The sequence below is a fragment of the Melospiza melodia genome, chromosome 19 (genome assembly GCF_035770615.1).
Source record: "Melospiza melodia melodia isolate bMelMel2 chromosome 19, bMelMel2.pri, whole genome shotgun sequence".
Lineage (NCBI taxonomy): Eukaryota > Metazoa > Chordata > Aves > Passeriformes > Passerellidae > Melospiza > Melospiza melodia.
This window is the reverse complement of record NC_086212.1, coordinates 15,091,643-15,110,446: the sequence shown is the minus strand read 5'-3', so window position 1 is coordinate 15,110,446 and position 18,804 is coordinate 15,091,643. Positions and strand designations below refer to the sequence as shown.

At 53.0% G+C, this 18,804-nt stretch overlaps 1 protein-coding gene across 11 annotated transcripts in view; it reads right to left on the bottom strand.

Annotated features, from left to right (window-relative positions):
- RIPOR3 (RIPOR family member 3) overlaps positions 1 to 18,804 on the bottom strand; it is a 39,538-nt gene that overhangs the window by 6,642 nt on the left and 14,092 nt on the right. For 3 of the 11 annotated variants that reach the window (XM_063172649.1, XM_063172648.1, XM_063172651.1), the window contains exons 2-14: positions 15,401 to 15,529; positions 12,502 to 12,648; positions 10,222 to 10,300; positions 9,819 to 9,842; positions 9,620 to 9,673; positions 8,691 to 8,840; positions 8,155 to 8,218; positions 7,749 to 7,792; positions 6,971 to 7,096; positions 6,030 to 6,175; positions 2,033 to 2,162; positions 1,084 to 1,671; positions 28 to 161 (exon numbers count right to left, since the gene is read on the bottom strand). In XM_063172649.1, the coding sequence (XP_063028719.1) occupies positions 28 to 161; positions 1,084 to 1,671; positions 2,033 to 2,162; positions 6,030 to 6,175; positions 6,971 to 7,096; positions 7,749 to 7,792; positions 8,155 to 8,218; positions 8,691 to 8,840; positions 9,620 to 9,673; positions 9,819 to 9,842; positions 10,222 to 10,300; positions 12,502 to 12,648; positions 15,401 to 15,501 (1,787 nt within the window). In that variant the 5' untranslated portion in view covers positions 15,502 to 15,529. The other 8 variants (XM_063172654.1, XM_063172653.1, XM_063172650.1 and 5 more) reach the window with 7 other exon arrangements.

Below are 18,804 nucleotides of genomic sequence, written 5' to 3'. Positions count from 1 at the left end.
GCCTGTCCCACGAGGAGCAGCACGTACCTGACACTGCCTGTCCTCACACTCCCAAACAGGGAGAGCTCGTCTGCACTGCAGTCGTTGTTCAGGAAATCAAAACTCTCCAGCACTGTCTCCACCAAACTCTCCATGGAGGAGTGTTTGTGAAGTGTCTTCAGCTGTTGATGAAACAGAAAAAGAAATACTGTTATTTGTAGTTGGCCAGCCATTTTGCAGTTGTTCTTTGCTGGTTTGGGAATGATTCCTAATAATAAATCACTTTGCTTTTCTGATTTCATCCTTAACACATCAGGGAAGTCTGCTCTTGGTGCACCTCTCTGACCCCAAAATAATGTGCTAGTTAAAGCCAAAACATGTTTCAATATTTTAATCTCTGTGGATTCTTTATCTCCATGCCTGCCAAGGCTGGTGAGAGCTGATATTCTCTGCATCCTCAGTCACTTACAGAGTTTTCACTCGTTCCCTGTTTCTGAGCTCAAAGCAGCAGCCTTGGGGGCCGTGACATCCCAGCACGGCACCCAAGAGCTCCATATCAACACTGAATTTCATGGAGCCGCTACCTTTGTCCTTTGTCCCCCTTGGAAAGGCTGCTCTGAGGGTGCTTGGTTTGGGTTTAAATGCTGTTTTTCCAGGGGTTTCACTGGAGCAAGAGGCCAGGGCAGTTGTGCTACCATCAGTTGTGACTCCAGCCTGGATCCCTCCCCAGCCCAGCTCCAAACACGCAGTTCAGCCCCTGCCAGCCGGGCAGGAGAGGGACGGGGGCACGGACCGGGCAGGAGAAGGGGCACGGGCACGGACTGGGCAGGAGAAGGGGCACGGGCACGGACTGGGCAGGAGAAGGGGCACGGGCACGGACTGGCCTTTCTGAGCTGCTGCGGTCACCTTGGGCCACGCTGAACTCGAAAAGCACCAAGTTCCAAGGCAGCCCAAACGCCAAGGGTCGGACACCAGCCCGGGCTCTGCCCAGCCCAGAGCTGTCACCGGGGCTGCCTTTGCTCGGCCGCTCCGTGCCCGCTGCTCTCCCCTGTGCTCCCCCGGTCCCCGCAGTGCCCCGGCTCTCCCCGGCCCCAGCGCCCGTACCTTGAGGCGGTCCCGCAGGGCGCACACCTGTCCCTGCAGCCTGGCCAGCGGCGCTCGGCCCTCCTCCTGCTCCTCCTCCTCCTGCCGCCGCCGCAGCAGGGCCAGCAGCTCCTGCAGGCTCCTGTCCATGGCCCTCGCTCGGGGCTCGCTCGCCGCGCTCCAGCTCCTCTGGCTGAGGTTCTCCTGCTCTGCCAGGCGGCCCCGGGCCGGCCCGAAGGAATCTGCCCTGCCCTTGCGACGGGGGGGAAAACTGGAGGGGCTCCTGGGGAATCCATCCCCGCACGGGGTCTTCTTCAGGATGTCCAGAGTGCTGTGGTCCGGGAGGGGATGCTGCAGCTCTTCTGCTCCAGCCTCTCGGATGATCGCCGGCGGCAGCACCCTGTGGTCCAGGGCTGGCGTTGTGCTTCTGGATTCTGCCCCTTTCTGATCCTCAGAGCTGAACGAGTCCCCCTCGCTCGTCTCCGCGGGGTTGTGGGCCTTGTTCCTCCCAGGGACATCGAAATCACAGGCAGCCAAGTAGCTCAGGATGCTGGGAGGCCGGGCTTCCTCCCCCCCATCCCCCGGGCTCTGCCTCTGCTGCAAAAGAGACTGCAAGGAGATGCCCAGGTGAGCCTGGAGATGCTGCAAAGCCCGAGGTCCCACCTGGGAGAGGGGACTCTGCTCTCCTGGCTCCCAGCTGAGTTCCCAGCACAGAGGCATGCTGCAGACAGCCCACCCCTGCCACCCCAGCTGCTGAGCAGAGTCCTGGTGAGGGCTTTCAAAACTGTTTTACAGGATCTAAACTAGAGCTCCAAAGAATAGGGGTTAAAAGAAAAAATTAACAAAGCCCCAAAATAAACTGCAAAGGTGGCAGAGTGCTGTTTTCACATTTCTGAGTGTGCCCCTGGACAGCCTGATCCAGCCCAAAGCCCAAGCTGTGCTGAGCCCTTTGCTCTCCCCATGCACTCACCAGGTAATACCTCTCTCTGAAGCTGGGGGTGTTTGGGGGGGTCCAGTTGTACAAGGAGCTCTTCCTGCTGCCCACGGAAAACTTGGCAGTGCTTCCAGGGGACAGAAACAGGTTCTCTGTGTCAAAGGGGCTGCAGCAGAGACAAAGGCCCGAGTGTCAGTGAGAGCAAGCACAGAGGTGTTGGTAGGATTTGAACAGGGATGCTCAGTCAGCAACACACAGAATAAAATGAAACAGAAACTGCCTCTCTAGCCAGAACCTTTGATTGCTCCAGCAGAGAAAGACACAGGCAAAAGGGCTGTGGTTTGTACACGGATTTCTCAACACCCCTTGGACAGGAACCCGAGCCAGAGCCTTTGGAAGAGGAGCCCAAAGCAGGAGAGCTCTGCCCTCCTGACACCAGGGCTGGGCAGTGACAGCCACAGGGGAAGGAAACCCAGCACATGTAATAAGGGAGAGCTGCCAGCCTCCCTCCTGAGAGCACACACCACCTGGAAAAACCAATAAAAGCCCTCGTTATCCTGCAGCTATTAATAAGCAATTCCTTGGCTGGCAGAGACCTGTGCAGTGCTGCTGGGCAGGGTCTGTGCCTCACACAGGCAGGGATGAGCCACTCACAGCCCCAGAGCAATCTGCCTGTGCGCTGCAGGGTTTGTCTAGGGCTGCTCCAAAGGCTCCCAATTACCCACTGCACCTCAGCCATTGCTGCCTCAGCTCCTTCCCAAAGCAGTCCAAGGAGACTCACAGGAACCCTGGGACGCAGCTCAGCCAGCCAGGAGACAGAAAACACATTTCAAGTTAAGGACAGTTTGGTTTCTATACGTGTTACTTTTTGCTGCCTACCAAGATGCCTTGTGGCACCAAAAGAAAGTCTGCTTTCCCACTTGAGTACTGGCATTTTGAAAGCAGTGAACTGTTTGCAGCAAACCTGCAGCCTCAGTGACTGAGTACAACAACCAAAGAGCTGCATAAAATCAGCTGAATTCAGCTGTTCATTGCAGGACATGCAAGTGATAACGAGGGCTAATCACTTGCAGGGAAATGAATTTCTGCTCTCTAGCAGAAGCTGAAAGCAGAGCCCCAGCCCTGTCTGGCTCCTCGAGCTGCACAGGGACAGAGCATCCTGCAGGCAGCACTGCTCCCTGAGCACAGGGAGTGCCTGGAGCTCCAAGGCACTGTCCCCAAGCTGGGCTCCATCCAGGCACTGTCCCCAAATTGGGCTCTATCAAGGCAGTGTCCCCCAGCTGGGCTCCATCACCCCACTCCCAGAGCTCAGGAACAGCATCTGCACTGACTCATGGGCAGAAATAAATCGGGTTTCTGACAGCAAGAGCCTTTTAGCCAAGGCCTGCTGTGTTTACTAATGAAAGCAAATTACTCCTACCCATGGCATTCTCAACAAAAGTCACAGGGATCCATTCCTCAGATTCTTCATTTTCAGCTTTTAATACAGTGATGCAGTAATGCAAAATGACACTTCTGGGAGAGGAATGAGAACAAACAAAATCTGCTCTGCCCCTTTGACATTTCCTAAAAGCCCCCAGCCAAACGCAGCCCCTCAGCTGGCTCCAGAGCAGCAGCAGCCCCTGGTCCTGCAGGAGGGACTGAGAGCAGAGCAGAGGGACGGACAGCAGCAATGGGCTCTGCTCTGGAGCTTCTCTTATCTCTGGGCACGATCCATCACCCCCTCCACATTTCCCCGGCAAACGAACCCTCTCGCAGGGACAGCTCCATGGCTCCATCCGTGCCAGCCCTGTGACACACAGAGCCAGCAGGGACGTTCCAGGGCCATCAGAGCAGGCAGGGATGCAGGGGGCTCTCCCCAGACCCAGACTGCACCGTGAGGCAGCCCAGGGCTGGGGGCTGTCACACTGCAGACTCTGCCAGCAGACCATTGTCTTTAATTGTCACTGGCTCTTCCTCAGTTTGTTTAGTCACTTCCTGCAATCACCATACAAAACCTCTGCATAGGTAGAAACTATGCGGGAATGTCGTTGTTTAACCTTAAATTTGGAGCGAGGACTTTGATGGGGTGGGGGTGGCTGTGGCTGGGCTGAGAGGGAGAGTGGCTCCACATTTCCTGTCCACATTTCCCAGCCAACATCCACATGCCTGCACAGCATTATCCAGCAACAGCTTTGCAGGACTGAAAAACTCTATAAAGAAAAAAAAATAAAAATCTAAAGTGACCCACAAGTCTGGTCATCTTTGCTGACCCCATTCTGTGCCCCAATCATTCCCTCCTGTGCAGCCCCTCCATGGACTCAATGCCCCCAGAGCAGAAGTGTGGACAGAATTCCCTGCCTGAATCCCACTGCTCACACCCCAAAAAGGCCAATTCCAGTCAAGTGGACTGAACTTGCTGCTGATAATGAGATTTTTCTTTCCCCCATCAATCCTTGGGGAAATGCCCCTGGCATTCAGCAGGGAGGGGCTGTTGGGCCTCACCCACCCTTCCCAGCCCAACAAGAGCCATCTCCAGGTTGCCCAGCCCAGCTCAGCCCCAATGAGGGCAGAGATGCTCCAAGGGATCACTGCCTGAAGGCCCTGCAGGAGGAACTGGAACTGCCTCCCCACCTAAATCTGCATCTGTGAGAGCAGCACTGGCAGTGGGAATCCATCCCAAAATCAAAGCCAAACCTTCCTCTTTACTCTCCCTTTATTTTTTGTCCCCTGCTCCAGGAGCCCCTGTGAGCCAGCCCTGCTCAGGGCAGAGCCACCAGGGTGCCCCTGGATCCCAGAGCAGGGCACTGCTGGGGCTCTGAAAGGAGAATACAGCTCTCTTTATCCTGCATGTGAGACACAGAGCTCAGACTGCTGTTTGGGTTGGCAAAAAACCCAAAGCCTTTCGCCAAACTGGCCAACAAAGGCGTTCTGCAAGGGCCCAGGCTCATTCACACTCCTCATGGCACCATCTATAAAGGAGCTGAAGGCACTTTTGTTTGAGCCCAGAAGACCAGAGGCCTATTTAAAGAAAATGTACATTTAGAAGCAGAAGAGAGAGCTACATTTGGATCCCTCACAAAGCAGGTCTAGACTGAAAAATTGCCTCTCAGGGAACTTTGGGCAAATCAGATGGATTTGTTTAGTTATTCTTAAATCAGAGGGAAAAGCAGCTGTTGTTATGAGTGCTCTATCTCTGAAACAGAAACACCCTGAGTTATCACACACAGCCTCTCTTCTGTAAACAGCCCCAGCAGCAGACTGCCAGAGGAGAGGCAGCTCTGCACTGCAGAATGCACTTGGTGGGACCCCAGCACATGCACAGACAGACACAGCAGAGACAGAGCCGGGCCCTCAGGCTCTGAGAGGTGCCAGGGGATTAATCCCAAGGACAATGAACTGGCTCCCAGGGACAATGGGTCACCAGCAGCCCTCCCAGCTCAGCTGCCCCAGCCCCGTGGGATGCTGTGGGAGGCTGTCCCACATCCCAGGGACTGCTCCTGCCAGCCCCAAGCTGCACCCTGAGCTGGGCACAGCAAACGGGGAGAGCCAGCAGCACTGCATGGGAGCTCTGCCCCAAATTCCATGTGCTGAGGAGATCCAGGTTGGGAGGAGCTGTGCCACAGCCCAGAACAGGAGGGGATTCTCCCATCCAGCCCTTTGTAAGGACAGCTTGTGGGCATGGTGAATTCTGGAGTTCTGGACAGGAAAGGGGGCATGCTCTGCAGTGTGAATGAGGGACTCTGCCCGTCAGTGCCACTGCTGGGGCCACAAGGAGAGAGCAGAAGGGATTCCTTCCAGACTATGAACCCCATATACTGCCAGATTTCGGGAGGGAAAAGCACCATCAACAGGGGCAGGCAAAGCCCTGCCAGGAGAGCTGAGGTGGCACAAAGGAAGAGCTGGGAGCCCACGGGAGCAGCTCCTGTGCCCTGCCCTGCCCAGGGCTGGCTGTGAGGGGCAGGGGCTCAGACAGAAAGGGGAGCACGATGCTGAATGCAGCAGGGACACCCCTGGGGCCCTGCCCTGCTCCCCAGGGTGGGGCTGCACTCACTTCCAGAGCACCTCCAGGCGCAGCTTGATGGTGCCCAGCTCCGTGATGTCCACCACGATGGCCTGGGGCTTGGGGCTGAAGAAGCTGCTGCTGTCACACGTCACCACCCCCACCAGGATGGTGGCCAGGCCCCGCAGCTCTGTCACCTGCAGGGACACAAACACAGCCAGCTCCAGCTCAGCAGGCAGCCCTGAGCCACGGCACGGAGAGGAGAGCAGCCCAGGCACACCTGCTGTGGGCACTGCAACCCACCTGGCACAGCCCTGTGCCAAAGCTGAGAGCCACTGTCCCCATTGCAACCCACCTGGCACAGCTCTGTGCCACTGTCCCCACTGCAAACCCACCTGGCACAGCCCTGTGCCAAAGCTGAGAGCCACTGTCCCCATTGCAACCCACCTGGCACAGCCCTGTGCCACTGTCCCCACTGCAACCCCACCTGGCACAGCCCTGTGCCAAAGCTGAGAGCCACTGTCCCCATTGCAAACCCACCTGGCACAGCCCTGTGCCACTGTCCCCATTGCAAACCCACCTGGCACAGCCCTGTGCCACTGTCCCCACGAGGGACACTGACAGGAGCTGGGGACACACACAGGAGCTGTGCAGCTTTTAGTGATTTCAAACGTGCTCTTTGAATCATGGAGCACTGAGTGGCAAGAGCAGGAGGTGAGGAGGACATTTGTCAGTGACTTTCATCAGCAAACAAAAATCCCTGAACACAACCACGTATCCCAGAGCATGGGAAAGCAGATGGACTGATACAGGTGCTAGTGCCAAAGGAAAATCAGAATTAATGGCCCTTCAGCATGGATTAAGTGCCATTTTTTACATAGATAGAAAAAGAAAACTATGTAAGAATGTTGAGAAGCCCTTGGTAGCCTAGGAGGGAAGTAGCAGAAGACCTGTTAACCCACAGCTTCCAATCCAACCATTATACACCACACCTTGATTTCAAACTTCTCATGCAGATTGGGGATAAAAATCTTCTCTTCCTCGTCCCATGTCTGGCTGTCATCAGTCTCAATTTTGCCTCTGAGCCTCCATTTCTGGCGCCCCAGTCTCACAAACACCTGGAAACCAGAGAGGAGAGAGGATCAGCACGTTCCAGAGCATCCCTTCAGCCCCCAGGAGCAGAGCCATCCCTTGCCCGCTGCACAGAGCAGAAAATGGAGCCAGAATGGGGCAGCAGGTTTAACCCTGAAAAGCACCCAAGGCACTGGGGAAGAGCCCAGGGAGACCCTGGCTGCATTCACCTTGTGCCAAGCTGCAGGCAGCCCCTGGTGTCTGATCCCAGGGCAGCTCTGAGGCCAAGCCCTGGCACTGGGGTTTGGTGGGCGACCCCTGGCATCGCTTAAAGGCTCCCATAGCACCCAGATCACATCGTTTAAAGGCTCCCATAGCGCCCAGATCACATCGCTTAAAGGCTCCCATAGCACCCAGATCACATCGTTTGAAGGCTCCCATAGCACCCAGATCACATCGTTTGAAGGCTCCCATAGCACCCAGATCACATCGTTTAAAGGCTCCCATAGCGCCCAGATCACACCCAGCCCCTCTGTGCCTGCCCAGGGCACAGTGAGTGGTGTGCCAATGCTCTGCTCTCCTCGCAGCAGAGCCTGGCCTCTCACAGCCTGCTCCTGCTCTCCCTCCACCCTTCCCAGCCCTGCCCCTGCCTCTCCCTGCAGGGAAAAGCACAAAAAGCACAAAAGCTGTGTACTGCACCTCGTACTGGTCTCCTGGGCAGAGTCGAGCAAAGCCCACCAGCCCTGGAAAGAGAAGGAGAATCCCAGAGTTTGCAGAGCTCTACAAAGCCCCCAGCAGCTCTGCAATAATCCAAGTGACCCTCTGGGGAACAGCCCCTCTTGTCCCCAGCCCTGGGCAGGAGCTGCACCACCAGCCCAGCACACTCTTAAAAGGGGGAAAAAAGCATTTAATTGAGCTGGAACAGAAAGCTTGTCAGCTTTGTATTCCAATATAAGACACCATGGCAGATGTGTTCGATGGCACTGGAGCAACTCCAGAATCCTATCCAAGGTTTCTCAGCGGGTCAGACTGCTGCCCAGAAACCCCAAGCAATGAATCAGTGCAATCCCAAATCAGTGAGAGAGGGAAGGAGAAGGGACCCCACCTTTCATCTTCACATGGAACTCCCCCAGGTGCACCTCCAGAGCACCCTCGATGAAGCACATGTCCTGCAAGAGAGGCTGCACAGTCACCAGCTCTGCAGGGCAGCTGCTGCCCCACACATGCTATTGCTTCTAAAGGACTTCATTTCTTTTTTTTTTTTTTCAGAGGACACACAAACATTTTCACCAGTAAAGGCAGATAAAAATAAAGTGAATGGATTGGTACAACAGAAAATCTTCCACAGAAGAGTGGAACTCCTTGAGCTCAGCACTGTCAGCTACCCTCCATTACTGGTTTTGTAAAACTAGCACAGCTTATTCCTTCAGTTCTCATCCCACACTTCCATGGAAGCCATAAGAGACCCCAGCACCAAGGGGCTTTCACACAACGTGCAATGTATTTTCCACACAATGTATTTCATTCCCACCCACTGGGTTTTTAACCCCCACCATTATCAAAAGGCAGCAGCAGCAGCCCCCAGCACGGGTCTGTGGGGGAGCAGGCAGGTCCTGGCTGTGGGTGGGAAGGATCTCCTACCTCTGTGCACTCCTGCACGTTCCTGTAGAGCTCCACCAGGCTCTCCCTGGAGGCTTTGGTGGCAGGGGACAGCGAGAAGGCCTGTTTCATGTTGGTGGCCCCGTCCCGCAGCCTGCACTGGATGCAGTAAGCTTCATAGAGCTCCTCTACCTTTGGGACAGGGGAGAGAAGGCACTGGAGTTACCCTGGCACGGCTTTGGGAAGGAACTTCAGCAGTGTTTATGGCAAAAACCCAACAACCAACGCCAACCCCTCTGTCAGAGCTCTGCCAACAACCAACCCAACCCCAGCAACCAACCATCAACCAACCCCAACAACCAACCCAACCATCAACCCCAGCAACCAACCCAACCCCAACCATCAGCAACCAACCCAACCATCAACCCCAACTCCTCTGTCAGAGCTCTGCAGGATGCTGCAGCTCCTGCATTTTAGTTTGCTCCTCCATATCCTGTGCTCTTTCCAGAACACAACCAGCCCTGCTTTATCCAGAGCAGAAGACAGGAAGCAGAGTAACCCTTTGCTGACAGGAATCCCAGAGCAGAGCCCAGGTCCCTGCAGTGCTGCCTGTGCCACAGGGGAGTCTCTGGCAGCCCTGGCAGGCAGCACCCACAGAAATGCCCCTGGGAAGGGGGAGAACATGCCAGGCTTCCCAGAGCGGCATTTGCTGAACAAACTGGCAGAAAATGCACACTGGTTTCACAGGAAAACTCAGGTTGGGCCGTGCCCAACATTCAGCCTGAATAGAGCCATTCAGGAAAATAAATAAATAAATATAAATCCCCTCCTGCTGCTAAGAGAGCGGCTACAGCCCTCAGCAAGCCCCCAGCACTCTCCCCTTCAGCTGAACTGCAATCAGAGCGTTTTCCACATAGATAAATCCCTTACAAAGCAGTGGGAGCCCTACAGCACACTGCATAAACCCTCACCTTGCTGATGTGAAACTCCAATTTCCTGATGTATCTCTCCACAGAGCGGATTTGCTTTTCAGGAGGACAGAGACAGAAAGAGATGTAAGAAGTTATTTCCCAAATGAGACATTTGGTAACACAGCAGACAAAAATCAGAGAGAAAATCACCCATTTCTCCTCTATTTACAGCATTCCATCCCATTCCCAACAGCCTTACCTTGTCCAGGTCGTAGTAGAAAGCCTGAAAGAGAAATGGCACAGGCTGAGGAGGAGAGCACTGGATTTGTGCCACTACTGAGACTCTCGAAGGCACTGCAAGAGTCACCAGGAGCATCCTAATTGACATTAAATTAATATTACAAGCACTGATCAGGGAGCAGAAACAAGCAGATACAGCCCAGTAAAGAAACATGACCTGAAGGGCACTGCTGGGTACTGAAACTGAGAAATTTCAAGGTAAATTCTCACAGCTGGGACTGCCTTGCTTGGGACATTTCTGATCGTGCTGCTTTGAGGATCCCACCTCAGTGCTTTAACTGGACAGCCCTGGGACTCCCAGCTGGGAGAAAACACCTACTCTGTGATCTTTGTTTCAGTATTTCACATTGAAAGCACCTTACCAATCTAGAGTTCCTTTTTGTGTCCTTGTGCCGCCCAGAGAGATAATCCAGCTCAGCCTGGTGTGCCTCCAGGTATTCACTGGGGAGAGAGGAAGCCACGTCAGACCCTGGGCATTCATTGGGGATTCTCTGGGGAGCTGCTGCAGCAGGACATTACAGGTGATGGAGGAGGAGAATACCAAATTCCAACACACAAATCACACATGTCCCTCTCAGCTTTCCCTGACTGCTCCTGCCTGACCCTTCCCTCTGAGGCAGCAGAAAGGTTCATCTGCTCACAGGTCCAGCAGCAGAAAGGTCCATCTGCTCATGGATCCATCAGCAGAAAGATCCATCTGCTCACAGGTTATCAGCAGAAAGGTTCACCTGCCCACAGTGCCCGAGGAGGATGAGGAGGAGCCCCCAGGCAGCCCCAGCTCAGAGGCAGAGCCTCTCCACACGGAGCCCTCCAAGCCCATCTCACAAACCCTGCCCAGGTGAGGGGGCAGATGCTGCCCAGGGCTCCAGCAAACAGAGCTGAGGGCTGTGTTAAGGCAATTCCTTAATCCCTGTTCCAGGATGAGGTGCATTTTGCAAGGTGTGAAGCCCTGGGTGCCAGCTGGCCTCTCCAGAGCTGCTTGCATGCAAGGTTTGTGCCTTTGGACTCTCCACGGGGCCTGAAACCTTTTCAGCTGGGGCTCCTCCAACTCTGCTTTTAATGCAGAGCAGACTTGGGTAACTTTTTCCTCCAGTGCTTAAAAGGGACCAGAATCACCTGGTAAACACTGCATTCTTAGACACAGTCTCTGAGCAGTCCAAATAACTTCATTTGAGACAGCTCCACTTCCTCACACTCGCTTTGATGCATTTCACTTTCTCCCTGTTCCAAATCCAGGTCCCCCAGGACATCCCACACCTCAGCACTCAGCTGAGCTCCCAACACCTGCCCAGAACAGCCCAGGGCAGGAGCCAAGGCTGGAGGCACAAAAGCACAAACTCACCTTTCAGAAAAGCTTCATCACTTTTAGCTTTAGCATGTTAGAATTAGCAGCTTGCTGGAATGGCAGCCAGATGGTTAACAGAATAAAGAGGTATTTTCTAGAGCTATAAAGAAGCAGGCACGTAAAATATGCTCTGCACTGAAAGCTCCAGTCCCTCCAGCACCGAGTGGACTCAGCCTGCATTTGCTTAAAGCTTGGCCCCTGCTCTGCTATTTGATCCAGTTGTTTTCTGTGGGTTCCTCCAGTCAATTAGTCACCAGTCATGCTGGCAGCACTGAGCATGTGGCACTCGCTGCAGGACTGGGAACACATCCTGACCCACTTTATAGCCTCTCCTCCCCAGGCTCAGATAAATTCTCAGCTCTGCAAAAACATTTGGTTCCTTGTTTCTTTTAAATCTAAATCCTCTATAAGTCATTGGTGGGTATTTTTAGGGGGAAGACTTCATAGCCTTTTATTGGACCCAAAACGTGACACATCTGACTTTATAAAGTGTTACTACATGCATTTGATGTTCTCTGCTTAAGAAAACAAACCACGGCCAAAATGAGCACAGTAGCAGAATGTGGAGGACAGCAGCACCACACTGCAGGGCTGCCAGGAGCTCCAGGGCTCACAAACCAGGGCAAGGTGTTTTATCTTCTGATAGCAGCTGCAGGCTGGACGTGAAGCTCCTGTGGTAACCGACCCAGAACATTCTGGGGAATCAAAAATCTGAAGTTTGCATGTGAACCTGCTTAGACCTTTGCCTTACGAGGCACCCAGACATCACAGAGTTATTTTGAACTTCAGAGTTTAATTCTATTAAGAGGCAGAAGAAAAAATAAAGAAAAAACCAAAAGACCCATCCTGACACCCTGCTAGAAGAGCTGACTCTGTAATCAGTTCAGCAATTAGCACCAGGAGAACAGAAGTGCTTGGTGAGCCAGCCTCCCTCCCCACTCTGCCTTTGCAGGGCACACCCTCACTTCCAGACTGGGTTTTAAATCAGCTTTTTGAGCTAAAGCAAACTGCCCACGGTTCCCTTGCAGAAGCTTTGTGCCATCACTGCCCAGCTCTGGCTGTCCCGTGCCCACCCTCAGCTGCTCCCAGGGGATGGGCAGCGTCACCGTCCCCACAATAACCAGGAGCTGACACAGCACAGAGCCCTGGGCTTGCCAGGGGACGGAGAGGGAGTGAAATCCATTTCCCAGGGCCCCAGGAGCGGGGCAGTGACCACAGGGGAGCCCCGGGGGACAGAGCACAGAGCCACGCACACTTCAGCAGGGAGGGCAAAGCACAGTATTGAAAAAGTCCTTACTTAAGTCCTTTCTTCAAAGCTTCAAAAATTTTCTTCACCTGCAGTGGCTTTGGGTCCCAGACGAGAGCCCCCTTCTGCAGGGAGCTGTAGGCCTTGGGGGGCTTCAGGGACACCCTGGACCTCACGGAGCTCCTGCTCAGGGACTTGCTGTGGGGGAGAAGGAAATCAGGAGAGGGGCAGAGCCCAGAGACGCTGAGGCACACAGTGCAGGTGCAGCTCTACAATCCCAAACACACTCAGAACCTGCCGGTTCCTGGGCACTGGGAGCGCCTGGCGGGAGGAGAATGCCCAGAGCTGGCTGTGTGTGCCCACCAGGGCAGGGCAGGGCTGGGCACAGCCTGGCCCACCCAGGGCAGCCCTGCTGAGCAGTGCAGCCCCTGACCCACTGTGCAGGCCAGGAAACAAACCTGGGGCTGCTCAAGGTCTGGGGCACAGCTCCCCTAAGGAGCCTCCAGCAGCTGCTGCTCCCTGCCCTGCACTCACCATCCCTCCACACCACGGCTCAGAGCACACTCAGCTTCCAAAAGCCAGGCCCACACTGCACACAAGATATAGTTATCAAGGGTTTTTTTCAGCATCTAACACCTAAGCTAATTACTTTTAATAGCAACTGCAAAATCAAAATTCAATATTGTTTCTATGAGAAGTCCCTCACTTTTTTATTACAGACATTTTTGTGCCACTCTAAGGAGTTGGAACACCTTGAATCATCAGTAAGAAACACCTTTAAAGCAGAAAATGAGCTCTCTGCAAATAATTCCTGTCTGGCTTCCCTCTCTCTAAATCCTCCCCTAAGTCTGGGCTATTTTTACATTGGTTTGTTAACAATCCCTGTAAGTAAAGCCTCTAAAATAACATTACCTGCAGAGGTTTCCCATCTCCCAGGGCAGGCCACACCAGCCAGTGGCTCTCTGAAAAGCTTTCTACCTTCTCTGCAATTTCCACCCCAAATTCCACTCACCTGGGGGAATGATGAACCCATCAGGCTCAGCAGTTACCCCTGGCTGCTTTCAGTTCAGGCAGATTATTGTGCTGCTGATTAAAGCCAGGCCCAGCACACCTGAGAGCTGTCTCCAGTCCTATTAGAGAAACCCCTGAGTACCTGCTTTAATTATCCTTGTCCTAAATTTCCACTTAACTCCAGTTTTTAACAGCTGTTCTGCCAAAGATCTGATAAACCAGGGGTTGCCAAGCATTGCTGGATGCTTCATTTCTTCACACCACTGATTATCTTGGTTTTTTATAATGCCTTAATGGAAAGTATTAATTAACCAAACCATTTGGAGCTCAGGTTACCTACAACAAGGAACATAACTGCTAAATGAGAACCTTACATTAATATCACTTCTCTTTACTATGATAATGTGTCTTTAGGAATTCCATGCAAAGTGAGACTGTTTGAACAGGAATAACACTGGAAAGGGCAGTCTGACCAATAAGAGCAGCTGAGAGTCTCCTAGAATGCTCATTGCTTAAGATTCTTTCATGCTAAGAAGAAATAGCATCTAATTCCAAGCTCTAGAGTACTCCAATTAGCAAGATACCAAATAGAAGAGACAAGACAACTCTGTTTTGAAATTAAAAGCTCAAATTAAAATTAATTTTGAAATTAAAAACCCAAATACTCCTGGGTTTTGTTTCTTTGTGGGATTTGCCTGCAGATTTTTGGAGTGCAGCCCCTAAGCTCTGGGGGTGACTTCCCTGGTACAGCAGCTCAGTCCTGCACTCAGGGCTGGGATTTCCCTCTCCCCCTTCCCTCAGCACCCCCCAGTCCCTGCAGCCCAGCTGAGCACTGATGTTAATCCCATTTCCATGCATTTCACACGAAAGTGGAGGAGCTGACATGGCCTGGAGGGCCAGTAGCTCAAGGCTGGATGTTCCCATGCTGCTTTCCCTTGTGAACCTGGTAATTTCAGGATCAGATTTCCCACTTTACAGATAACAGCAATAACATTTACTTCCTGTGGAGACCGTGGTGGGGAAACACAAAATCGAGTCTGGCTGGGAGACCCAAGGGGAAGCTGCTGAAGGGAAGCAGAAGCACATTCAGGATGTGCAGAGGAATGTCCACGTGGGGCTGATTTGTGCTCACCCTCGGGCAGACCTTGCTCAGGGCCCTGCCAGCTCCTGCTTTTCTGTACAGTCTGACATTGTACAGTCTGACAGAGCTTTGCTATACAATCTGACAGAGCTTTCTCCAGCTCTTAGCTGTTGGTGTGATTTTAGATATCCAATCTTTGCTAGGGGTAACAGTAATTTTCACTTTCACCAACAAATTCATTTATTCAAATTGAAGACTCCCCAGATGCATCACAATCACACAGGGATTTCAGTTTTTGCTGATATTTTACCATGCTGTGTTTACCCAAAAGTTGAATTCAGTCATGTGGTTCTCTGAAAGGATATTTCATTACCTGGGTCAGGTATTTTACTGACACACAACAGGATGGTTTTTGAGCACAGTACACTTCCCACTACTTCTGTATGGTGCTGCTAAATGACTTCCTTTGTTGTTACTCTAGCATGCACTGGCACTCAGAGATTGTATTAATTTTCCATTTCTAGGTCACATCTTCTAAAAGCACTCAGGATCTACAGGGATTTACAGGGATTGCTAAATTCACAAAGAGCACAGGATTTTTAGTGGAAAGGCTGCATTACTCCTGCCCAAGGAGTTATGGAAAGCAGAGTGGGACCCTCAGTGCGGGATGGTGCAGCAGCCCCAGCTGTCCCCGTGTCCCTCAGCCCAGCGGGTGCAGTGCCAGCAGCAGGGCTCTGTCCCTGTCCCCGTGTCCCAGCTCTGTCCCCGTGTCCCTCAGCCCAGCGGGTGCAGTGCCAGCAGCAGGGCTCTGTCCCTGTCCCCGTGTCACTCACCCCAGTTTCCTGCTGTGTCACTCACCCCAGTTTCCTGCTCTGCACGGTGCTGAAGCCGGTGAAGGAGCAGCTCCTGCTGATGCCACCCCCATCCCCAGGGGACACGAAGGTGAGCTTCACTGACATGGCTCCCACTCAGCGAGCCTGCTGCCTCCTGCAACAAAACACAAAACCACAAAAACGCATCAGGCCCAAGCCCCTTGCCTTGGCTCTCGTGCTGCTGCAAGCGCTGAGCTGCAGGGAAGTGGAAAGTCAAAACAACACACGGCAGAATAAATTGGGAAAAAAGGCTTGTCTGCAATTCACGTTTCCTGTGTTGCCATCCACGGTACAATTAATAAAGGATTGAACGGTCTAAAATGAAATCTCTCGTGCCCTCTTCAATTTCTGATTGATTTTACAAACTCACCGTGCAAAAGCCAGAATAGCCTCCATTCAGAGGCTCTCTGAATTTCTGACTCTTTAAAACCCCTGTAATTGTCCCGGTGCTGCAGGAGTGGGGCCAGCCCGTGCATTTCCAAACCAGGGTGGATGCCAGAACCACACTCAGGCTGCAGACCCAGCTGGGTCCCAAAAGCAGCTCCCTGCCTCTGTGCAGAGCCCCCTGCACTCAGTGCTGGGATTGGCTGCGTGGTGCTTCAGCCCAAGGCAGAATTCTGGTTCCAACAGTAAATTCCAGGTTCATGCTCCTCCTCTGGCAGGGCTTCCCTTGGATTGCTCTCTTGTTTTCCATCAGTCAAACTCCTCTGCTTTGTGGAGAATTGTGTTTTCTGCCATATGTCTGCAGAATCCAAGGCCCAATATAAGTAACAGACACATCCTTCAAAGCAGCTGTAGAAAATCACCCAGACAGTTCATATACAGAAAATTTCCCTTCCTTTCCCCCTCAGGCTGGTGTAATGTAAACACCCCGAGTGAGTAAATCTGGGTATAACAAAAAGCTGGAGGATGTGTTTGGAGGGAGAAGGACAAACTCCAAGGAGGACTCTGAATGCTGCACGCAGAGGTTTGTCCCATGTCACAGGATGTGCTCTGGAGGGATCAGGATCCATCACTCATCATCCAACACCGGGTCCATCAGAGAGGGTTGTGGGGAGCAGCTCTGCCCTTGTGTGCCCTGATCCCTGTGCCATGGCTGCATCAGGCTCCATCACTCACCATCCAACACTGAGTTCTGGGGAGCAGCTCTGTCCTTGTGTGCCTCAGAGCCTCAGGAGGATCCACAGAAATCTGTCACACGGAATTCAGGTGCCTCTCCCCACCCTGAATCAAACCACACAGCTCTTCTGTTGCCTTGCTTTGAGAAGATCCCCCTTACACCCTCCATCAGAGCTCAGACTTGCATCAGATCCCAGCTGAAGTTTCACAACATTTTCCGTGCTTCCCTCTGGATCTGAGATGTTTGTAGGCCTGTGAACTGTCACCCCATCAAAAGGATCATTAGCCTGAAGAAAGCATGCAACTTACTGAAAAATGGAATTGCATAACAAGCTGCTAAAGGAAGAAATAAAGGGAATAGCCTTGTGGTTATTGACCACATCCCTCATCAAGGCTAAGCCAGATTCCCAGGATCTATGAACTAAACTCAGTTCATGGCTGTAAGGGAGGAGGAAAGTGCAGGAGCAGCTGCTCTGGAGCCACCATGGCTCTGAAAGCCTTTGGAGCACAGAGATATGGAGCAAACACAACCAGGCAGACCCCTGGCAGGGAACAGAATGGGGACAATCATGAGAAAACTCCTGAAGTAAAATCTGTGGCACTGAGCTCTGGATGTGAAGGACTGTGGGAAATGTAGAGACCCCAAAACTCTGAAATTGCCCAAATTGCCCAAATTGCCCGGAGCTGACCGCGTGTGTGTATATCCCAGTGCCACTCTGCACTCCCAGGAGCTGCACCGTGCAATGCAGCACAAGGCAGAGGTGCCCTGGCCCCCACATGGCACGGCCAAGGTCCTGTCAGCCCCTCTGGGGTCATTCTGTGACTGCCCAAAGCTCAGTCCCCACTGCCTGCCCTGCTCTAAGGCACTGCCCCTCCCAGCAGAGCCCTCCAGCACAGCTCCCACTCCTGAGAATGAGGAGAATTAAATAAAGCACCATGCAAGGGTTATCACCTCAAAACCATGCCAGCAAAGCCAGTGCCTCTCAATACACACTTACACACGGATTTTTTGTGGTCACCTAGAAATCTCACAGCTCATTTCACACTCCTGAGCAGAGCACCATAAGGTGGATGTCAATAAAAGATTTTATTTGTAGGGAAGACTTATAAATGCAGTTGTTTAAACAGAGGCTTTGCTAGCTGGAGTGTCTGTATAAAAGTGCTGAGCTACACAAGTGCCCCTGAGAAGAAGCATCTGGACCCATCTCAGACCGTGCCCTCCCTTTAGGGCAGAAATAAATCAGAAAAGGGCCCTGACAAAGCTCAGCTCAAATCTGCCTCCAACCTGGAACCTCTGCTGTGCAGGCCAGAGGGTCCAGGTCCCATAGAACAGAGGCACTTCCTCCCTTTCATGCTCCCCAGGAGCAGAGGGTGGATGGGGCAGAGAGCCAGGGATGCACAGCAGGGCACAGGACAGGAGGTATGCCAGGGACAGCTGGAGCCCAAACTGCTGCAGAGGCCACGGGGTCTGGGCAAGGTGAGCTGGGAGCCCTGGGCACCCTCCCACTGCCAGGGACTCTGACTGGGGGCTGTCATTCATGGCATCTGTGCAATTCGGGGCTCAGCAATGGATCTCTCAGCCAAAACTGGATTTTCCAGATTCAATGGGCAGGTTTGTTTGGGCCTGGCTCAGTGCTCTGTTTGCCATGGCAGATCCTGGTGTGCCAGCTCTGGTGTGACCCAGGCAGGCTGGGGCTCCCTGGGCAGCCAGGACACACAGACAGGACACACAGACAGGACACACAGGACACACAGACAGGACACACACACAGGACACACAGACAGGACACACAGACAGGACACAGACACAGACAGGACACACAGGACACACACACAGGACACACACACAGGACACACAGCCAGGACACACAGACAGGACACACAGCCAGGACACACAGGACACACAGACAGGACACACACACAGGACACACAGACAGGACACACAGACAAGACACACAGGACACACACACAGGACACACACACAGGACACACAGACAGGACACACAGACAGGACACAGACACAGACAGGACACACAGGACACACAGACAGGACACAGAGGACACACAGACAGGACACACAGACAGGACACACAGGACACACACACAGGACACACACACAGGACACACAGCCAGGACACACAGACAGGACACACAGCCAGGACACACAGGACACACAGACAGGACACACACACAGGACACACAGACAGGACACACAGACAAGACACACAGGACACACACACAGGACACACACACAGGACACACAGACAGGAC